Source organism: Vulpes lagopus, chromosome 8 (genome assembly GCF_018345385.1).
Source record: "Vulpes lagopus strain Blue_001 chromosome 8, ASM1834538v1, whole genome shotgun sequence".
NCBI classification, from domain to species: domain Eukaryota; kingdom Metazoa; phylum Chordata; class Mammalia; order Carnivora; family Canidae; genus Vulpes; species Vulpes lagopus.
In genome coordinates, this window is record NC_054831.1 from 100636535 (window position 1) to 100651232 (window position 14698).

The following is a 14698-nucleotide window of genomic DNA, read 5'->3' on the forward strand; positions in this document are numbered from 1 at the left end:
ATAGGTGTGAGGGAAAGACCCAAAGCCCTAGAAAAAATTACCCTGAAGGATTAGAGATGACATAGCCCATCACTCATTTAACATGGGATAAAGAGGGATCCCTGGGTGGCGCAGCGGTTTGGCGCCTGCCTTTGGCCCAGGGCGCGATCCTGGAGACCCGGGATCGAATCCCACATCGGGCTCCCGGTGCATGGAGCCTGCTTCTCCCTCCGCCTGTGTCTCTGCCTCTCTCTCTCTCTCTGTGACTATCATAAATAAATTAAAAAAAAAAAAAAAAATTAAAAAAAAAAATAAACTCTTTAAAAAAAAAAAAACATGGGATAAAGAAACTATTCCTATCCAGCCAACTAGAAAACCCTAAGATTCATAAGGCCTTGTAAGCAGTATTCATAAGGGACTTACCACAATATTGGGGAATAATTAGCCCAACACTAAGCATTGCTCCTGTTCTGCATAACAAATCTTAAAAGCAAGACACAAAAGAATCAGGTCCCAAGGAACCTAACGGGTATTCCAGAAATTAGGATATTTATTACAAATAAATCCAGTACCCAAAAGGTATAATAACATAATGTCTGATGTCTAATAAAAAATTACCAGGTATGCAAAGAACCAGGAAAATAAAACATAATAAAGGGATATATTAGTTAACTGAAACTGATTCAGAACTGACATAGATACTAAAATTAGCAGACGAGATCTTTAAAATAGATTTTATACTTTCCAAAGCTTTGTATTTTCCCAAGTTTTTATATCTCCAAAGAGATATGGAAGATCAAAAAAAAATTAAACTACTAGAGACGAAAAAATTTATACTGTGTGAGATGAAAATATAAACATATAAAATATTAGACATTGAGGAAAAAAGATTAACAAGCTTGAAGACGTGGCAATAGAAACTAACCCAAATGAAAAACACAGAGAATAGAGAGTTTAAAATAATAAACACAACATCAATAAGCTGTGGAACAATTTTAAGCAGGCAAATAGAAGGGCAAGTAAAGTTACCAAGAAAGGAAGTGAGTAAAACCAAAAATATATTTGAGGCAATAATGGCTAAAAATGTCAAAACTGATAAAATCAGAAATAATTAGCTCAGTAATCTAAACATGAAGAAAACTATTTCAAAACACATAACCAAATTGTTTATATCAGTAAGGATATAAAAGAGTTGTAAACTATGAACCCCCAAATTAATCTATGTGATATTTTTAGGATATTCCACCCAATAATAGTGAATACATATTCTTTTCACCTGAAGTGCACTTGAAACATAAACCAAGAAAGACTACATTCTGGGCCACAAAACAATTCTCAGTAAGTTGAAAAGCATTTGAGTAATACAAAATATATTTTCTGACTGCAATTTAGAAACAAAAGAATGATCTCAGGGGACGCCTGAGTGGCTCAGTGGTTGAGCGTCTGCCTTCAGCTCAGGTTGTGATCCGGGGTCCTGGGATAGAGTCCCACATGGGGCTCCCCTCAGGGAGCCTGCTTCTCCCTCTGCCTATGTCTCTGTCTCTCTCTCTGTGTCTCCCATGAATAAATAAATAAAATCTTTTAAAAAAGAATGATCTCGGGGAGGGGGGCAAATATTTGGAACTAAATAACACAATTCTAAATAGTACGTGGGGAAAAAAGAAATGAAGGGGAACTATAAAGTATTTTGAGCTGAATAAAACTGAAAATACAAAATAAACAAATCTGTGGGATGTGATAAAACTGCATTTAGAAGGAAATTTTATAATACCAAATGGTTATATCAGAAAAAGCAGAAAGATCATGAATCAATGACCACAGTTTCCACTTTAAGAAACAACAAAAAGAAGAGCAAAATTAAACTCAAAGGACTGGAGACAGTCAAAATCATGGCAGAAATTAAAGAAATGGGGCGGCTGGAGTGGCTCAGCAGTTTAGCGCCACCTTTGGCCCAGGGCCTGATCCTGGAGACTCGGGATTGAGTCCCACGTCAGGCTCCCTTCATGGAGCCTGCTTCTCCCTCTGCCTGTATCTCTGCCTCTCTCTCTCTCCCTCTCTCTCTCTCTCTCTGTGTCTCTCATGAATAAATAAATAATATCTTTAAAAAAAAAGAAATTAAAGAAATAGAAAAGACAAAACAATAGAGAAAACCACTAAATCCAAATTTGAGAACAACTTAAATGAAATAAATTTCTTGTAAGAGTCAAACTATCAAAGCACACTGAATAAAATAACTTTATAGCCCTTTATCTCTTACTCTATTTGATTGGTAGTTAAAAATTGTCCAACAAAGAAAACGCCAGGTCCAGATGGCTTCACTTGGTTCACCACCTAAAACACTTGCAAAGAAATAAAACTAATTCTATATGAACTTTTCCAGGATATTAAAAAGGAAGAAATATTTTCTAATTCATTCTGGAGATCGGCATTACTCTAATATCAAAACCAGATCAAGACATTATAAGAAAACTACAGAACAGGGGCCCCTGGGTGGCTCAGTGGTTGAGCATCTGCCTTTGGCTCAAGTCTTGATCCCGGGGTCCTGGAATCGAGTCCTGCATCAGGCAGGGAGCCTGCTTCTCCCTCTGCCTAAGTCTCTGCCTCTTTGTGCCTCTCATGAATAAAAAACTAAAAACTTAAAAAAAAAAACAACCTACAGAACAATAACTCTCATAAGAAATAGATGCAAAAAGGGGTGCCCTGGGTGGCTCGGTCAGTTAAGCATCCGACTTTAGCTCAAGTCATGATATCAGGGCCCTGGGATCGAGCCCCACATGAGGCTTCCAGTGAGCAGTCTGCTTGGTCCTCTCCACTGCCCTCTCCCTACTCATGCTCTCTCTGACTCTCTCTAAAGAATAAATAAAATTAAAAAAATAAAAGGATACAAAAAAAATAAAATTTTGGCAAATCATATTTAATATATATCAAAAGGATAATACATCATGGCCAATCTCAGGCATGCAAGATTGGTATGACATTCTAAACCAATCAGTGCAGGAGTACCTGGCTGGCTCAGTCAGTTGAGCATCTGCCTTAAGCTGGGGTTATAATCCCATGGTCCTGGGGTCGAGGCCCATGTTGTGTGGGGGGTGGGGAGATCCCTGCTCAGCTGGGAGTCTGCTTCTCCCTCTGTCCCTCCCCACTGCTTATGCACTCTCTCTCTAATAAAGAAATAAAATCTTAAAAAAAATAAGTAAACCAATCAATGCAATTCACTGTATTAATACACTAAAAAAAAAAAGATAAACCATGTGATCATCTCAATAAATTCAGAAAAAGCATGTGACAAATGCAATATCCATTCCTGATAAAAACTCTGAGCAAACTAGGAATAGAGTAAAACTCTGTCAGCCTGATAAAGGGCATCTATGAAAAACCTACAGCTAGCATCATGCTTAATGGGAAAGATGGTATTCTTTCCCACCAAGATCAGGAACAAGACAAGGATGTCTGCTATCCCCACTTTCATTCTACATTGTGTTAGGGGTTCTAGCCAGTAAAATATGGCAAGAAAAAGAATTACAACTCATTCAGGATGAAACAAGAAGTAAAACTCTCTTTAATCTCAAAAACATCAGGGATCCCTGGGTGGCTCAGCGGTTGAGCGCCTGCCTTCAGCCTGGGGTGTGATCCTGGAGACCCAGGATCGAATCCTACATCAGGCTCCTTGCATGGAGCCGGCTTCTCCCTCTGCCTGTGTCTCTGCCTCTCTCTCTCTCTCTGTCTCTCATGAATGCATAAATAAAATCTTTAAAAAAAGATCTCATAAACATGATTAACTTTTCAATCCATTGTACAAACCCATTGTAATCTTTTAAAAAGCTACTAAGACTAATAAATGAACTTAGCAAAAGTGCAGGATAAAAACTTAGCAAAAGTGCAGGATAAAAATCAACTCTTTTTATATACTAGTGATGAATGACTATAAAATGAAATTTTAAAAATACCATTTACAATAACAACAAAAAAGTAAAGTGTGAATATCACAAAACATTGCTGAGGAAAATTAAAGAAATACACCGTTTTGTAGGTAGGCAGAATCCAAGTCGCGAATATATCAATTCACTAGGTCTAGCACAAACTCAATAGGAACAGATTACACAAAAAATCATGAACAGCAGCAGGCAAAGATCATGGGGGACCATTAAAGAGGTCTGCCTGTCACACACCCCAACATTATTAAAGTATCTCCACATTATTTTTTATCAAACACCCTTATAATTTCTCTAAAAGGACTCTGCAGTTGGATTATCTGGTATAAATCTTGGGTCTTTTAATTAATGTGTGATCTTACCAGTTATTTCACTTCCCTCATCTATAAAATAGAGATAATAGAACTTCTCTCATGCCGTTATTATGATGTTTAAAAGATTAAACATCAGGGCACCTGGGTGGCTCAGCGGTTGGACATCTGCCTTTGGCTCAGAGCATGATCCCAGGGCCAGGCAGGGATCAAGTCCCACATCGGGCTCGCTGCAGGGAGCCTGCTTCTCCCTCTGCCTATGTCTCTGCCTCTCTCTCTGTGTCTCTCATGAATAAATAAAGTCTTAAAAAAAAAAAAGATTAAACATCTGCAAAGCACTTAAGAATTTGGTATTTAATAAACAATTGCAAAAATACATCCATAAAACCAATATAAATCCTAAACTTACTATTCCCTAAAGATAAGTGTTTATTAGAATAGATCCTTCTTTATTTAATGATGTCTATTACAAATAAACCTCAGTTTTAGTCAAGGTGTGTATAAAGATAGTTCATTAAAATGCATGTATTAAGTCAACCTTAGGCAGTGAGAGAAGAGTATCTTCTTATTCCCATTTTTAATTAAAATTTAAGAAGCAAAAATAGGTAATGCCTGGGATGACCATGATCTGATTTACCTGATTCTATTTTGTGCCTATTGTCTAGGTATACCTGCCAATGGTACCCTCTCTCAATATTAAAAATGTCCCAGATTGCACAGAGTATAAAGGTTGCATAAGTCTGTCATAAGCCTTGATTGGAATGGAAACTGAATCTAGATAAACACACTTGAGTAAGGAATCAACAAATTAGGGATGAAGTGAACAGAAACTGGAAAAGAAAAATGGGCATAGGTGGTTTGGTTAACTAAGAATGAAAGAGCCAGAGTAGTAAGAGAATATTAAATGTTTCAAAATGTTCATATACCAAAATCAATTTATCTGCAAACTGAATTCAAGATTCCTCTGCTGCCGATAATCTTGCATATTCTTAAAAGCTTAGTGATAGTTCATAAAAAATTTATCTGGCCTTTCCTTGAGGATTAAAAGAAACCCATAAATAAATATCAAATAAATGTTAATGTACCACATTTAATTTCCTTTTTCTATCTGTTTAATATATAATCATGAAGGTAATATAGAATTCCAACAGATACATCCTATAAAAATTAAGAAAACTTCTTTCAATCCACATACTATAGGCCAAGTTTTAGCAAGAAACTATTTTTTATAGCTATTTTCAATCTCCCAACTGAAAATATTAGTTGACTTTGGAAATTTTAATCCCTTTAAAATCCAGCAGCAACAAAGCAAATAGTCATGATCCCTTAAGAGGATAAATATGTTCATTTTAATTAAAGACTAAAATATGTGTCTTGGTGTGCAATTTTTGCGTCTGTATTATGAGATGTATTTATATGTCCTATGCATTTAATTACTGACAAACTGAAAAGGAAGTATGATTATTAAAGAATAGCCTGTTAATAGAGGCATTCTTAAAAGATCTGGATCTTGAATTTTCAAGAGTTTAGTCAAATAAGAGAACAAAGTCCTGGTATGTTCCACAATGTAGCTGAACCTTGAAAACACTATGCAAAGTAAAAGCCAGTCACAAAAGACTACATACTTTATGAATCCATTCGTACAAAAGGTCTTGAATAGGCTAAGCTATAGAGACTAAAAGTAGATTAGTAGTTGTTTCAGTCTAGGGCTGAGATGGGAAGAAGGATAAGGGAATAAAGGATAACTTCTTATAGGAATGATGAAAATGTCCTAAAATTAATTATGATGATGGTTGCACAACCCAGCAAATATACTAAAAGTCGCTGAGTTGTACATTTAAATGGGCCAACAGTATGGTCTATGAATTATATCTCAATAAATCTGTTACCAAAAAGATTTTAGGTTATAATTCCTATCTGAAATACATATTTTTAAACATGATGTTGATAGGAGAGAAATTCAGGAAATTTATACATCAGTCTGTTCATGTTAATGCTCAAAACTGATGCAAGTGTACTCCATGTCACAGAATTCCTATAGACTTTAAAAAGATTTCTTGAATGTTTTTGCCAAAAAATAAATTTAGAAATTGTCTTGATTTTAAATTTGGTGGATATTTTCTGACTTCATATGGGAATATAAATAATTTTTAAATCTGTCAAATTGTAGATATGTATTCCTAAGTACCCATTAGTTCATTTCTTCATACTAAGTTTAATAAGAATAATATGACAGTTTTGTAACATATGTAACTTTTTAAGTGTATACATACAGTCCAAATTTAACTTCTTAAATTGTTTGTCGAGTTTCAAGTTCAAAACAGTAATCATTTCTTGACCTAGTCATATAGTGCCATATTCCATTATTTTTTAAAAGTTACCAAATGTCCCTACCATCAGACATCAGTGCTACCAACACTAATGTGGGTACTTGCAAGCTGGACAAGCTCCAAGAGAAACCCCCTCCATTATGAGATCCTCCATGAAAGAAAAAGAGATCAGATAGTTCCCAGCAGCCTTTATTGCTGCTGCAGACAAATGCAGTCTCAAACATTAAAGAACTCCGAAATCTTCACTAAGGCTAACCTCAGCTGACAAAGGTGAATAGAGACTACATTGCTGGAACTTATCCAGAGCTAGAAAAATCATACTCAACCCAGCCAGCATCATTATGCCCACCCACAGAAGATTTCTGTCTACCAAAACCATTCCATAAAATCTGGAAGGGGTGACTGTTCCATCAAATGCACAGACATCAACACAAAGCTATAGAAAGATGAAAAATCAAAGAAACATGACACCATCAAAAGAATACAATATTTTTCCAGTAAACGACTGCAAAGGAATGGAAATCTACAAATTAACAGACAAATAATTCAAAATACTTGTTCTTAAAAAGTTCAGAAAGCTACAAAGAACACACATCCACAACTCAATGATATCAGGAAAAGAATATATGAATAAAATAATAAATTCAAAAGATATATCAAAATTACATAAAATAACCTAACAGATTATGAAGCTAAAGAATGAAATGAAAGAAATTTAAAAATGTAATAGAGAGAGCAACAACAGCAGATATATCAAGCACAAGAAAGAAACCATGAACTTGGAAACAAGTCATTTGATATTACCTACTAAAAGAAAGACCGAACAAAACAAAATAAAAAACAGTGAAGAAAGACTACCTGAATTATGGGACATCATCAAATGAAATGATATTAGCATCATGGGAATCCAAGAAGGAGAAGAGAGATAGGGCAAAAAGCTTATTTAAGGAAATAATAGCTGAGATTTCTATCTGGAGAGATGTATGAACATCCAGGCACACTAAGTTATCACTTTGTACGCTTAAAGTATATACAACTTTGTCAGGTATACTTCAGTTTTTTTCAAAAAGATTAGATAAAGTTAACTGGTATATAACAGATGTTCATTATATATGTGTGTGTGTGTGTGTGTGTGTGTGTGTGTGTGTGTATGTATACATATAAAAATAAAGGTATAGAAAAATTAAAATATGTGTATATATAAATAGTTTTTAATATACTCTTTGGTCTTAATACAGTATTTTTGATACCAGATAAAACAACAGAATTTTTAAAACTTTTTAAATTATTATTATTTTTTAGAAAGAGGGAAAGTATGAGTCGGGCAGGGCAGAGGGAAGACAGAGAATCTTAAACAGGCCCCTTGTTCAACAGGGAGCCCCACAGTCTCACAACTCTGAGATCATGACCTGAGCTGAAATCAAGAGTCAGGTACCAAACCAACTGAGCCAACGAGGAGCCCCTAAAATTTTAAATTTTTTATTTTGTTTATTTATTTCTGACTAGTCTCAGTGATCTGATAGTTTTGTAGAGCATCATTTGCTTTAAATTTATGCCAATATAAAAAATATATATATTATTTACTAAGAGAAGATAGTATTTTGAGCTTTTATACTTACTTTTTTGAAAAGTAACTATTACTACCTAAGTACAGTTCCAAATGGTTTTCTGCTTAAAACATTTAAATCCCTGAGATAAAATTTGGCCTAGCAGAGATAAACATATCCATCAATTTTTCTCTGGAATTCTCAGTAAACACATTATACATTCTCCCTAGTGAGCTGACATTTCAAGCAAACATAAATCATGGTCTTACCTATAAATGGTGAAATCATAACCCTGGATATATTAATAAGTAAGTTACATGAAGTAATGAAAAATGCTAATATAAAAGCATCTATAAAATTCTTAGAATTTTTACAAAAAATAGCAGTTTTACTTAAAGATATATTCAATTTCACAAATCAAAAATATATAAGGAAGAATCAAACATGGTAAACCATCCAACAAAAACCCTTCGATATTAGAGATGATATTCATTACATTTAGATGAATAATAATAATTTAAAAGGTTTAAAAAATTCTATTGTTTTATCTGGTATCAAAAATACTGTATTAAGACCAAAGAGTATATTAAAAACTATTTATATATACGCATATTTTAATTTTTGTATACCTTTATTTTTATAAAAAGTATGTTCACTCCATGGCCTTAATAATTCAAAGATAAGTAGACTTTTAAATAAACTAAAAGTTACTTTGAGACTATAAGAATTCAGAACAGCACTCTATATGCTGCCACAAAGAGATACTTTTCTAACCTCCACTACATAACCAATCTAAAATGGTATGAGATGTGAACACTTCAAAGTACTGTCCTATTAAATTCTGAGATCATTTATAGTGCTAGTCTAACCGTTAGGAGATACATCTAAAAATAAAATTTTACGTTCAAACCTCAGGCATCAAAAAGGCACACAAAGTAGCTTATAGAAACAAGGGAGAACTGTGCAGAAGATCAGAAAAATATGTAGGCCAATTCAGAGGAACACGTAAGACAGTTGAATATCATAGCCAGTGCTGAGGAAAGATGGCTAACTGCCCAGATATATTTCACTATGCAAATACTTATAAATGTGCACTCTTGGTATAGCTATTGTCATTTGATGCAAAAGCTAAAAACTGAATGCACATACAATAACAAAAATATAAAGCACCAGGAGCCCACTGGGCATTGCCTTTTTGGGGAGAGTTGGACTTTATAAATACAAACACAGAAGCCAATGTAAATTATCTGTGATCATTTTGCTAACCATATATAACAGATATTTTCCTGTAGTAATGTCATTGACACTAATCATATCCATATATATTTTTATACAAAGGTTTCTATATTTGCACAATCCTTAGTATATTTTTAACTCCTCAAATATATTTGGGAATCATTCCAGACCACAAGACTCTGAGGAATTGCAGAATTTATCAGACTTACATGTCAACACATATGAATACAGAACCCATACAATGTTGTTTTTATTCAGCAAGCACGTCATAAACAAAATTTTCTAGTTTACAATGCCAGGTAGATGAAGTCAATTAAAGTAATTATAACAGCAAAAAAAAAAAAAAAAAAAAAACAAAAAAAACTCAGAAGCTTTAACCCTACAACTTAGTTAACAGCGATGTTTTTTAAAAAGCTAAATTCACATTATCTTCCAGGATCTCAAGATTCTGATGCCATATAACTTTATACTCCCTTCATACAGTTTAATGTAGAGTAGAAGGGCACACCATAGGTGAAATACATGTTAAACACTATCTTGCAAATTAAAAGAAATAACCAAGATACCAAAGCCTATTCCATTTCATCAAGATAGAATAATGCTTCCATTTTCATTATTGGGTTGTTTTTTTTTCATTTTTAAATACTGTGATAAGAGGTCACAAGACAAGTTCATCTTAAAATGATTTAAGTAAGCATGCTTCTAACCAATCATAATTACGGTATAAAAAAACCAAGACAGCAAGCAGAGTACAGTCATAGAATACAGGATCACCAGGGTTTGAGCCTTGCACTTTCACTTGCTTGAGATTTTTAAGTATTTTAAACTAGTTTCCTCATTCTTTACATGGGAAAAATAATAATCGTATCAGCTTCAAAGAGTTCTTGTTGGAGAGTAAGGATGAAAAGGATCTGAATATAGTTATGCAAAACTGGAAAGAATTATATAAATTCATTGCAGTATCATCAAGTAATAATTTTGCTCTGAGAAGCAAGCTATTCAATATAAAATGTAATAAATGTGCTTCTTTTTATTTATACCTTAATCAAAATATTTTTAATTAAATAAACATTCGTCTAAGTAAACTGTGTAACTATTGATATCCTTACTTTTAACAATTTGGAGGGAAGAATAATTAATATATTTTATAACCAAGAGGGATGACTCACTTTTGTTTTTAAAATATAATCTCATACTTTTTAATCTTTGTTTTATTATATATTTTTTCAATTAACAAAACATATATGTGCTTCCAATTAAACCTTATGAGTAGATATCAGTAGAAGGAAAGATGTTCATTAAATTTCTAAGTCAACTCCATATCTGTTCTTTTTTCTTATTTGGTTCATTTAATGCAAACACAATAATAGTGTAATATATTCTTTCTCAGTGATGATTAACAAATTACCATTTTGCTTTCAATATACTCATTACCTGAATGAGGCCTTAGACAGAACCAAATATAGTTAAAATATCAAACACAACAATCAAAGGTAAAATATTTGCAACAAACCATACCTAGTAATAAGAACAGCATTATCGTGGTGGGCAATCCCATTTTCTGGAATGGTGTTTCCATCACTTTGGTGAGAGAGAATGGATTTCTGCCATTTACAGAAGCTATCGAGGGACTTGTCTGCATGGTGGTTTATCTCCAAGTTTGGCTGCAATACAACATGCATACCAGAAATGTTCCAAACAAATTACTAAGGTCAGTTGTTAAAACTTTTGAAGACTAAAGTGGGATTATAATTAGAAACAGTGGTTTCTAGGAATAATCTCTTGCCAATTTTTATCTCTGTAATATCTGACGTAGAGTTAATTTAGTGTACTATTGAACATTCTTTCCAGTTCCAGCTTTAATGATAATGTGAATATATGTGATTCTCAGCAACCAAAACCACTATTATTAGATCTGCCATGCAAATGATCATCTTTACTCTGAAACATATAGCTAATATACATATATAGCTTTAACATGACATATGTGGTATATTCTTATATACTATTTAAAATTTGCTTAAAATATTAAATGCTTAGTAGTGAAAATCCTATTCAACCAGAACTTCCTAAGAGGAGCAATAATAAAATATTTTATTTTATAATATATAATTCTATACTCTGTCTGCTAAGGGTTTTAGATTTCTAAACTAACTCATTCTTACCTGATCTTCTGTAAGAACAATTAAGCGGGCCACTATAATATTCACAACGTTTCCTAGGCTGGAATCACGGTAAAGTTTGGCAACCTGACCTCCAGAAAATAAGAAAAGACACAAAGTCAGACAAAAATCATAGGGTGATTGTTTAATATTTTTTTAAAGAATGATAAAACAATTTTTCATAAATCAAACTGCTTTGTATATAAAAAGCTATTATTTTATCTCATACCACTTAGAATTCTACCCTCAAGATGCCTCCATAAAAGATTTTTATACAAATTTCCCTCAAGAAGTATTTTCTCCTAAAACTGAACTACAACATAGTAATTAAGAGGGTGAGCTGATATTTCAAGTTAAAGAAAACCTCTTAAACAAGATTTAATACGACCCATTATCTGAAAATGAACAGTAAAGTCACCTTTAAATTAATTTTCTATGGAACTGAAGCATTAATATATCAATTATTTCTCATTTTAGATGAGCAAATTCTTAAAACCATAATTCACATTAAAAATCCATGACCTTAGTCAAAACCACAAATTATTAAATTAAAATATTATATAGAGGCATCAAACTTACAATATTCATCACACTCAAAATGTAATGTTCAATGTCTTTGCGGCCATGGTAGCCCACCATCATTTTGTCTGCCACTACCAGTGTCTCCACAAACCGCTCAATGCTTACTGATCTCTTCTGTCTGTGGCGGATATGCGAGCCATTAATTGGTAGTGAAGAAGGAAAAGCAGATGTTTCATTCAGCCACGAAGGTTTCCCACTTCTTATGAGGTCTACAATAAAAATAATTAACTAGGTTCAGATAGGTTCACCAATTAAACTTACTTATTTTTAGATCTTTCATATAGACATGCTTCTCATAAGTTGTCTAAGATACTAAGATTTTCAAAATGAGGAGAGAGGATGAGGAAATGCAGTAGTGAGAAAATTAAATTCTTTAAAGTTTTCAAAAAAGTCATTTTATCTGAAACAAATTAAACATTAATAGCATACAGCTGTTCATAAAAAACAAAAATAAGTCTAATGAATTATTTAATAAAAATATTTTTAAGTAATTATTTCATATTATTCCAGTGAGAAATTGTCATAATATTTTAAAATATAGAATATGTACAAAGTTTTTTAAAAAACAACTAGAGCGTTAACTTTCTAAACACCATAGACAGTTCTGATGAAGAATATCAGTACTGCAAAAATGTATTCCTTTTTTAAATTAAGCTATATTGCCTAATATGGGGCTTGAACTCACCATCCACAAATTCTATTCCTAAGATACCTCTGAGCATTATTTTAAAGTAAGATCCTTTATTAAACTATCTTAATTAAAGCAATTCTACTAGTCTAGAAATTTCAATTCTAAAAGGCTGTGAATTAAGTTTTTCATTTAGTTTTGCAGTACGCAACTATTTATACTAAGAGTACCCAAAGTATTCTTCTAAAATCTAGAGGTAAATGGCATTACGAGAGTTGAAAAATTATGATAGAGCATGACTTCCTTTAAACTACATTTTACTGTGGATTGCAGCTTAATCTTTTGTTTTCTAGCCAATTGGTCTTTCAGTTCAAAGTAAATCTTTTAATACTATGGCATTTGTAAACACTCGTCTCATTTATATTCATCTTTATTTAATAAACTTGAACAGATATAGGTCCTTTCACACCTCACTTTCATATCTGTATGTTGGAACAAGAAATCTTTTTTTTTTTAAGATTTTATTTATTTATTCATGAGAGACACACAGAGAGAGAGAGAGAGGCAGAGACAGAGGCAAAGGGAGAAGCAGGCTCCACACAAGGAACCTGATTGGGACTCAATCCCGGGACTCCAGGATCACGCCCTGGGTTGAAGATGGCACTAAATCACTGAGCCACCCGGGCTACCCTCTATGTTGAACAAGAAATCTAACATCTACTTACTAAAAAATTTGTTGAGGAAGAATCAGATTAATTTATATAATATAATTAACAGAAACTCACAGTATTTTCCATTATTTTTCTAATTACTTTAGTCTCTACCTTTTGAAAATTACTTTGGTGAAAGTTATAAATTTTAAGAAAGAAGAGATAGAAATGACTACAACAAATACCAATAAAATATTTTTTGTTTTTTTGTTTTTTAAAGATTTTATTTATTTATTCATGAGACATAGAGAGGGAGAGAGGCAGAGACACGGGCAGAGGCAGAAGCAGGCTCCATGGAGGGAGCCCAATGTGAGAGTCAATCCAGTACTCCAAGATCAAGCCCTGAGCCAAGGCAGGTGCTCAACCACTAAGCCATCCAGGCATCCATTATTTTTGAAACTTATATACATTAAATGAGTATTTTTATTACTAAAGGTTGAGAGGGGCAGAGGCCCATTACTTCTTATTTCAATAGTATAACTTTTTAGACAGCCAGTAAGTATTCCCCTATTCCAGACAGACTCTTAAAGTGGCCCCCATGACCTCCTAATGTTTACACTTTGTGTGACTGCCTCTCCTTTAGTGTGGGTGGGATCTGTATCTTGCTTCTAATCAAGAGAATATAGCTAAGATAAAGGGATGTACATGATTATATATATATAGTACATAATTATGTTACATAATATTATAGTAGCTTTTCTTACTAGAGTTTTCCCTTTGCTAGCTTTAAGAAAGCAAGCAACCAAGTTGATGAACTGTACATGGAAAGGAACTGCAGATGGCCTCTGGTAGACAACTAACTCCAAACTAAAGCTTTAGTCTTAAAATACCAAGGAACTAAATGCAGCCAACAACCACAGGAATAGGAAGGTAGATTCTTCCCCAGTCAAGGCTCCAGATGAGAACTCAGTCCTGGCTGAGGCTAAGTCAATTAACTCATTCATGTATAACTTCTGGTCCACAGAAACTGTGAGGTAATAAAAGTATATTGCTTAAGCCACTGAGTTTGTGGTAATATTGTTATGAAACAGTCAAAATCCTTTCTGCATTAACATAATGCCATTTTTTTTGCTCAGTCTTCCAAAATCATAAAATCATTCATGTATTCAAATCATTACTAGTTTTTCCCTTCGTCTGGATGGACAGCCTAAAAGTCTAAATATAGGATTTAATTTCTATTATTTTGGGACGCCTGGGTAGCTCAATGGTTGAGCATCTGCTTTTGGCTCAGGGTGTGATTCCCGATCCGGAATTGAGTCCCATGTTGGGCTCCCTGTGAGG

At 33.5% G+C, this 14698-nt stretch overlaps 1 protein-coding gene across 1 annotated transcript in view; it reads right to left on the reverse strand.

Moving 5' to 3' along the window:
• Positions 1-14698, reverse strand: part of ADAMTS6 (ADAM metallopeptidase with thrombospondin type 1 motif 6) — a 278857-nt gene that overhangs the window by 246810 nt on the left and 17349 nt on the right. Inside the window, exons 4-6 of the mRNA XM_041767368.1 lie at positions 12077-12288; positions 11501-11584; positions 10854-10999 (exon numbers count right to left, since the gene is read on the reverse strand). Coding sequence (XP_041623302.1) covers positions 10854-10999; positions 11501-11584; positions 12077-12288 — 442 coding nt within the window. The remainder of the gene's footprint in view (positions 1-10853; positions 11000-11500; positions 11585-12076; positions 12289-14698) is intronic.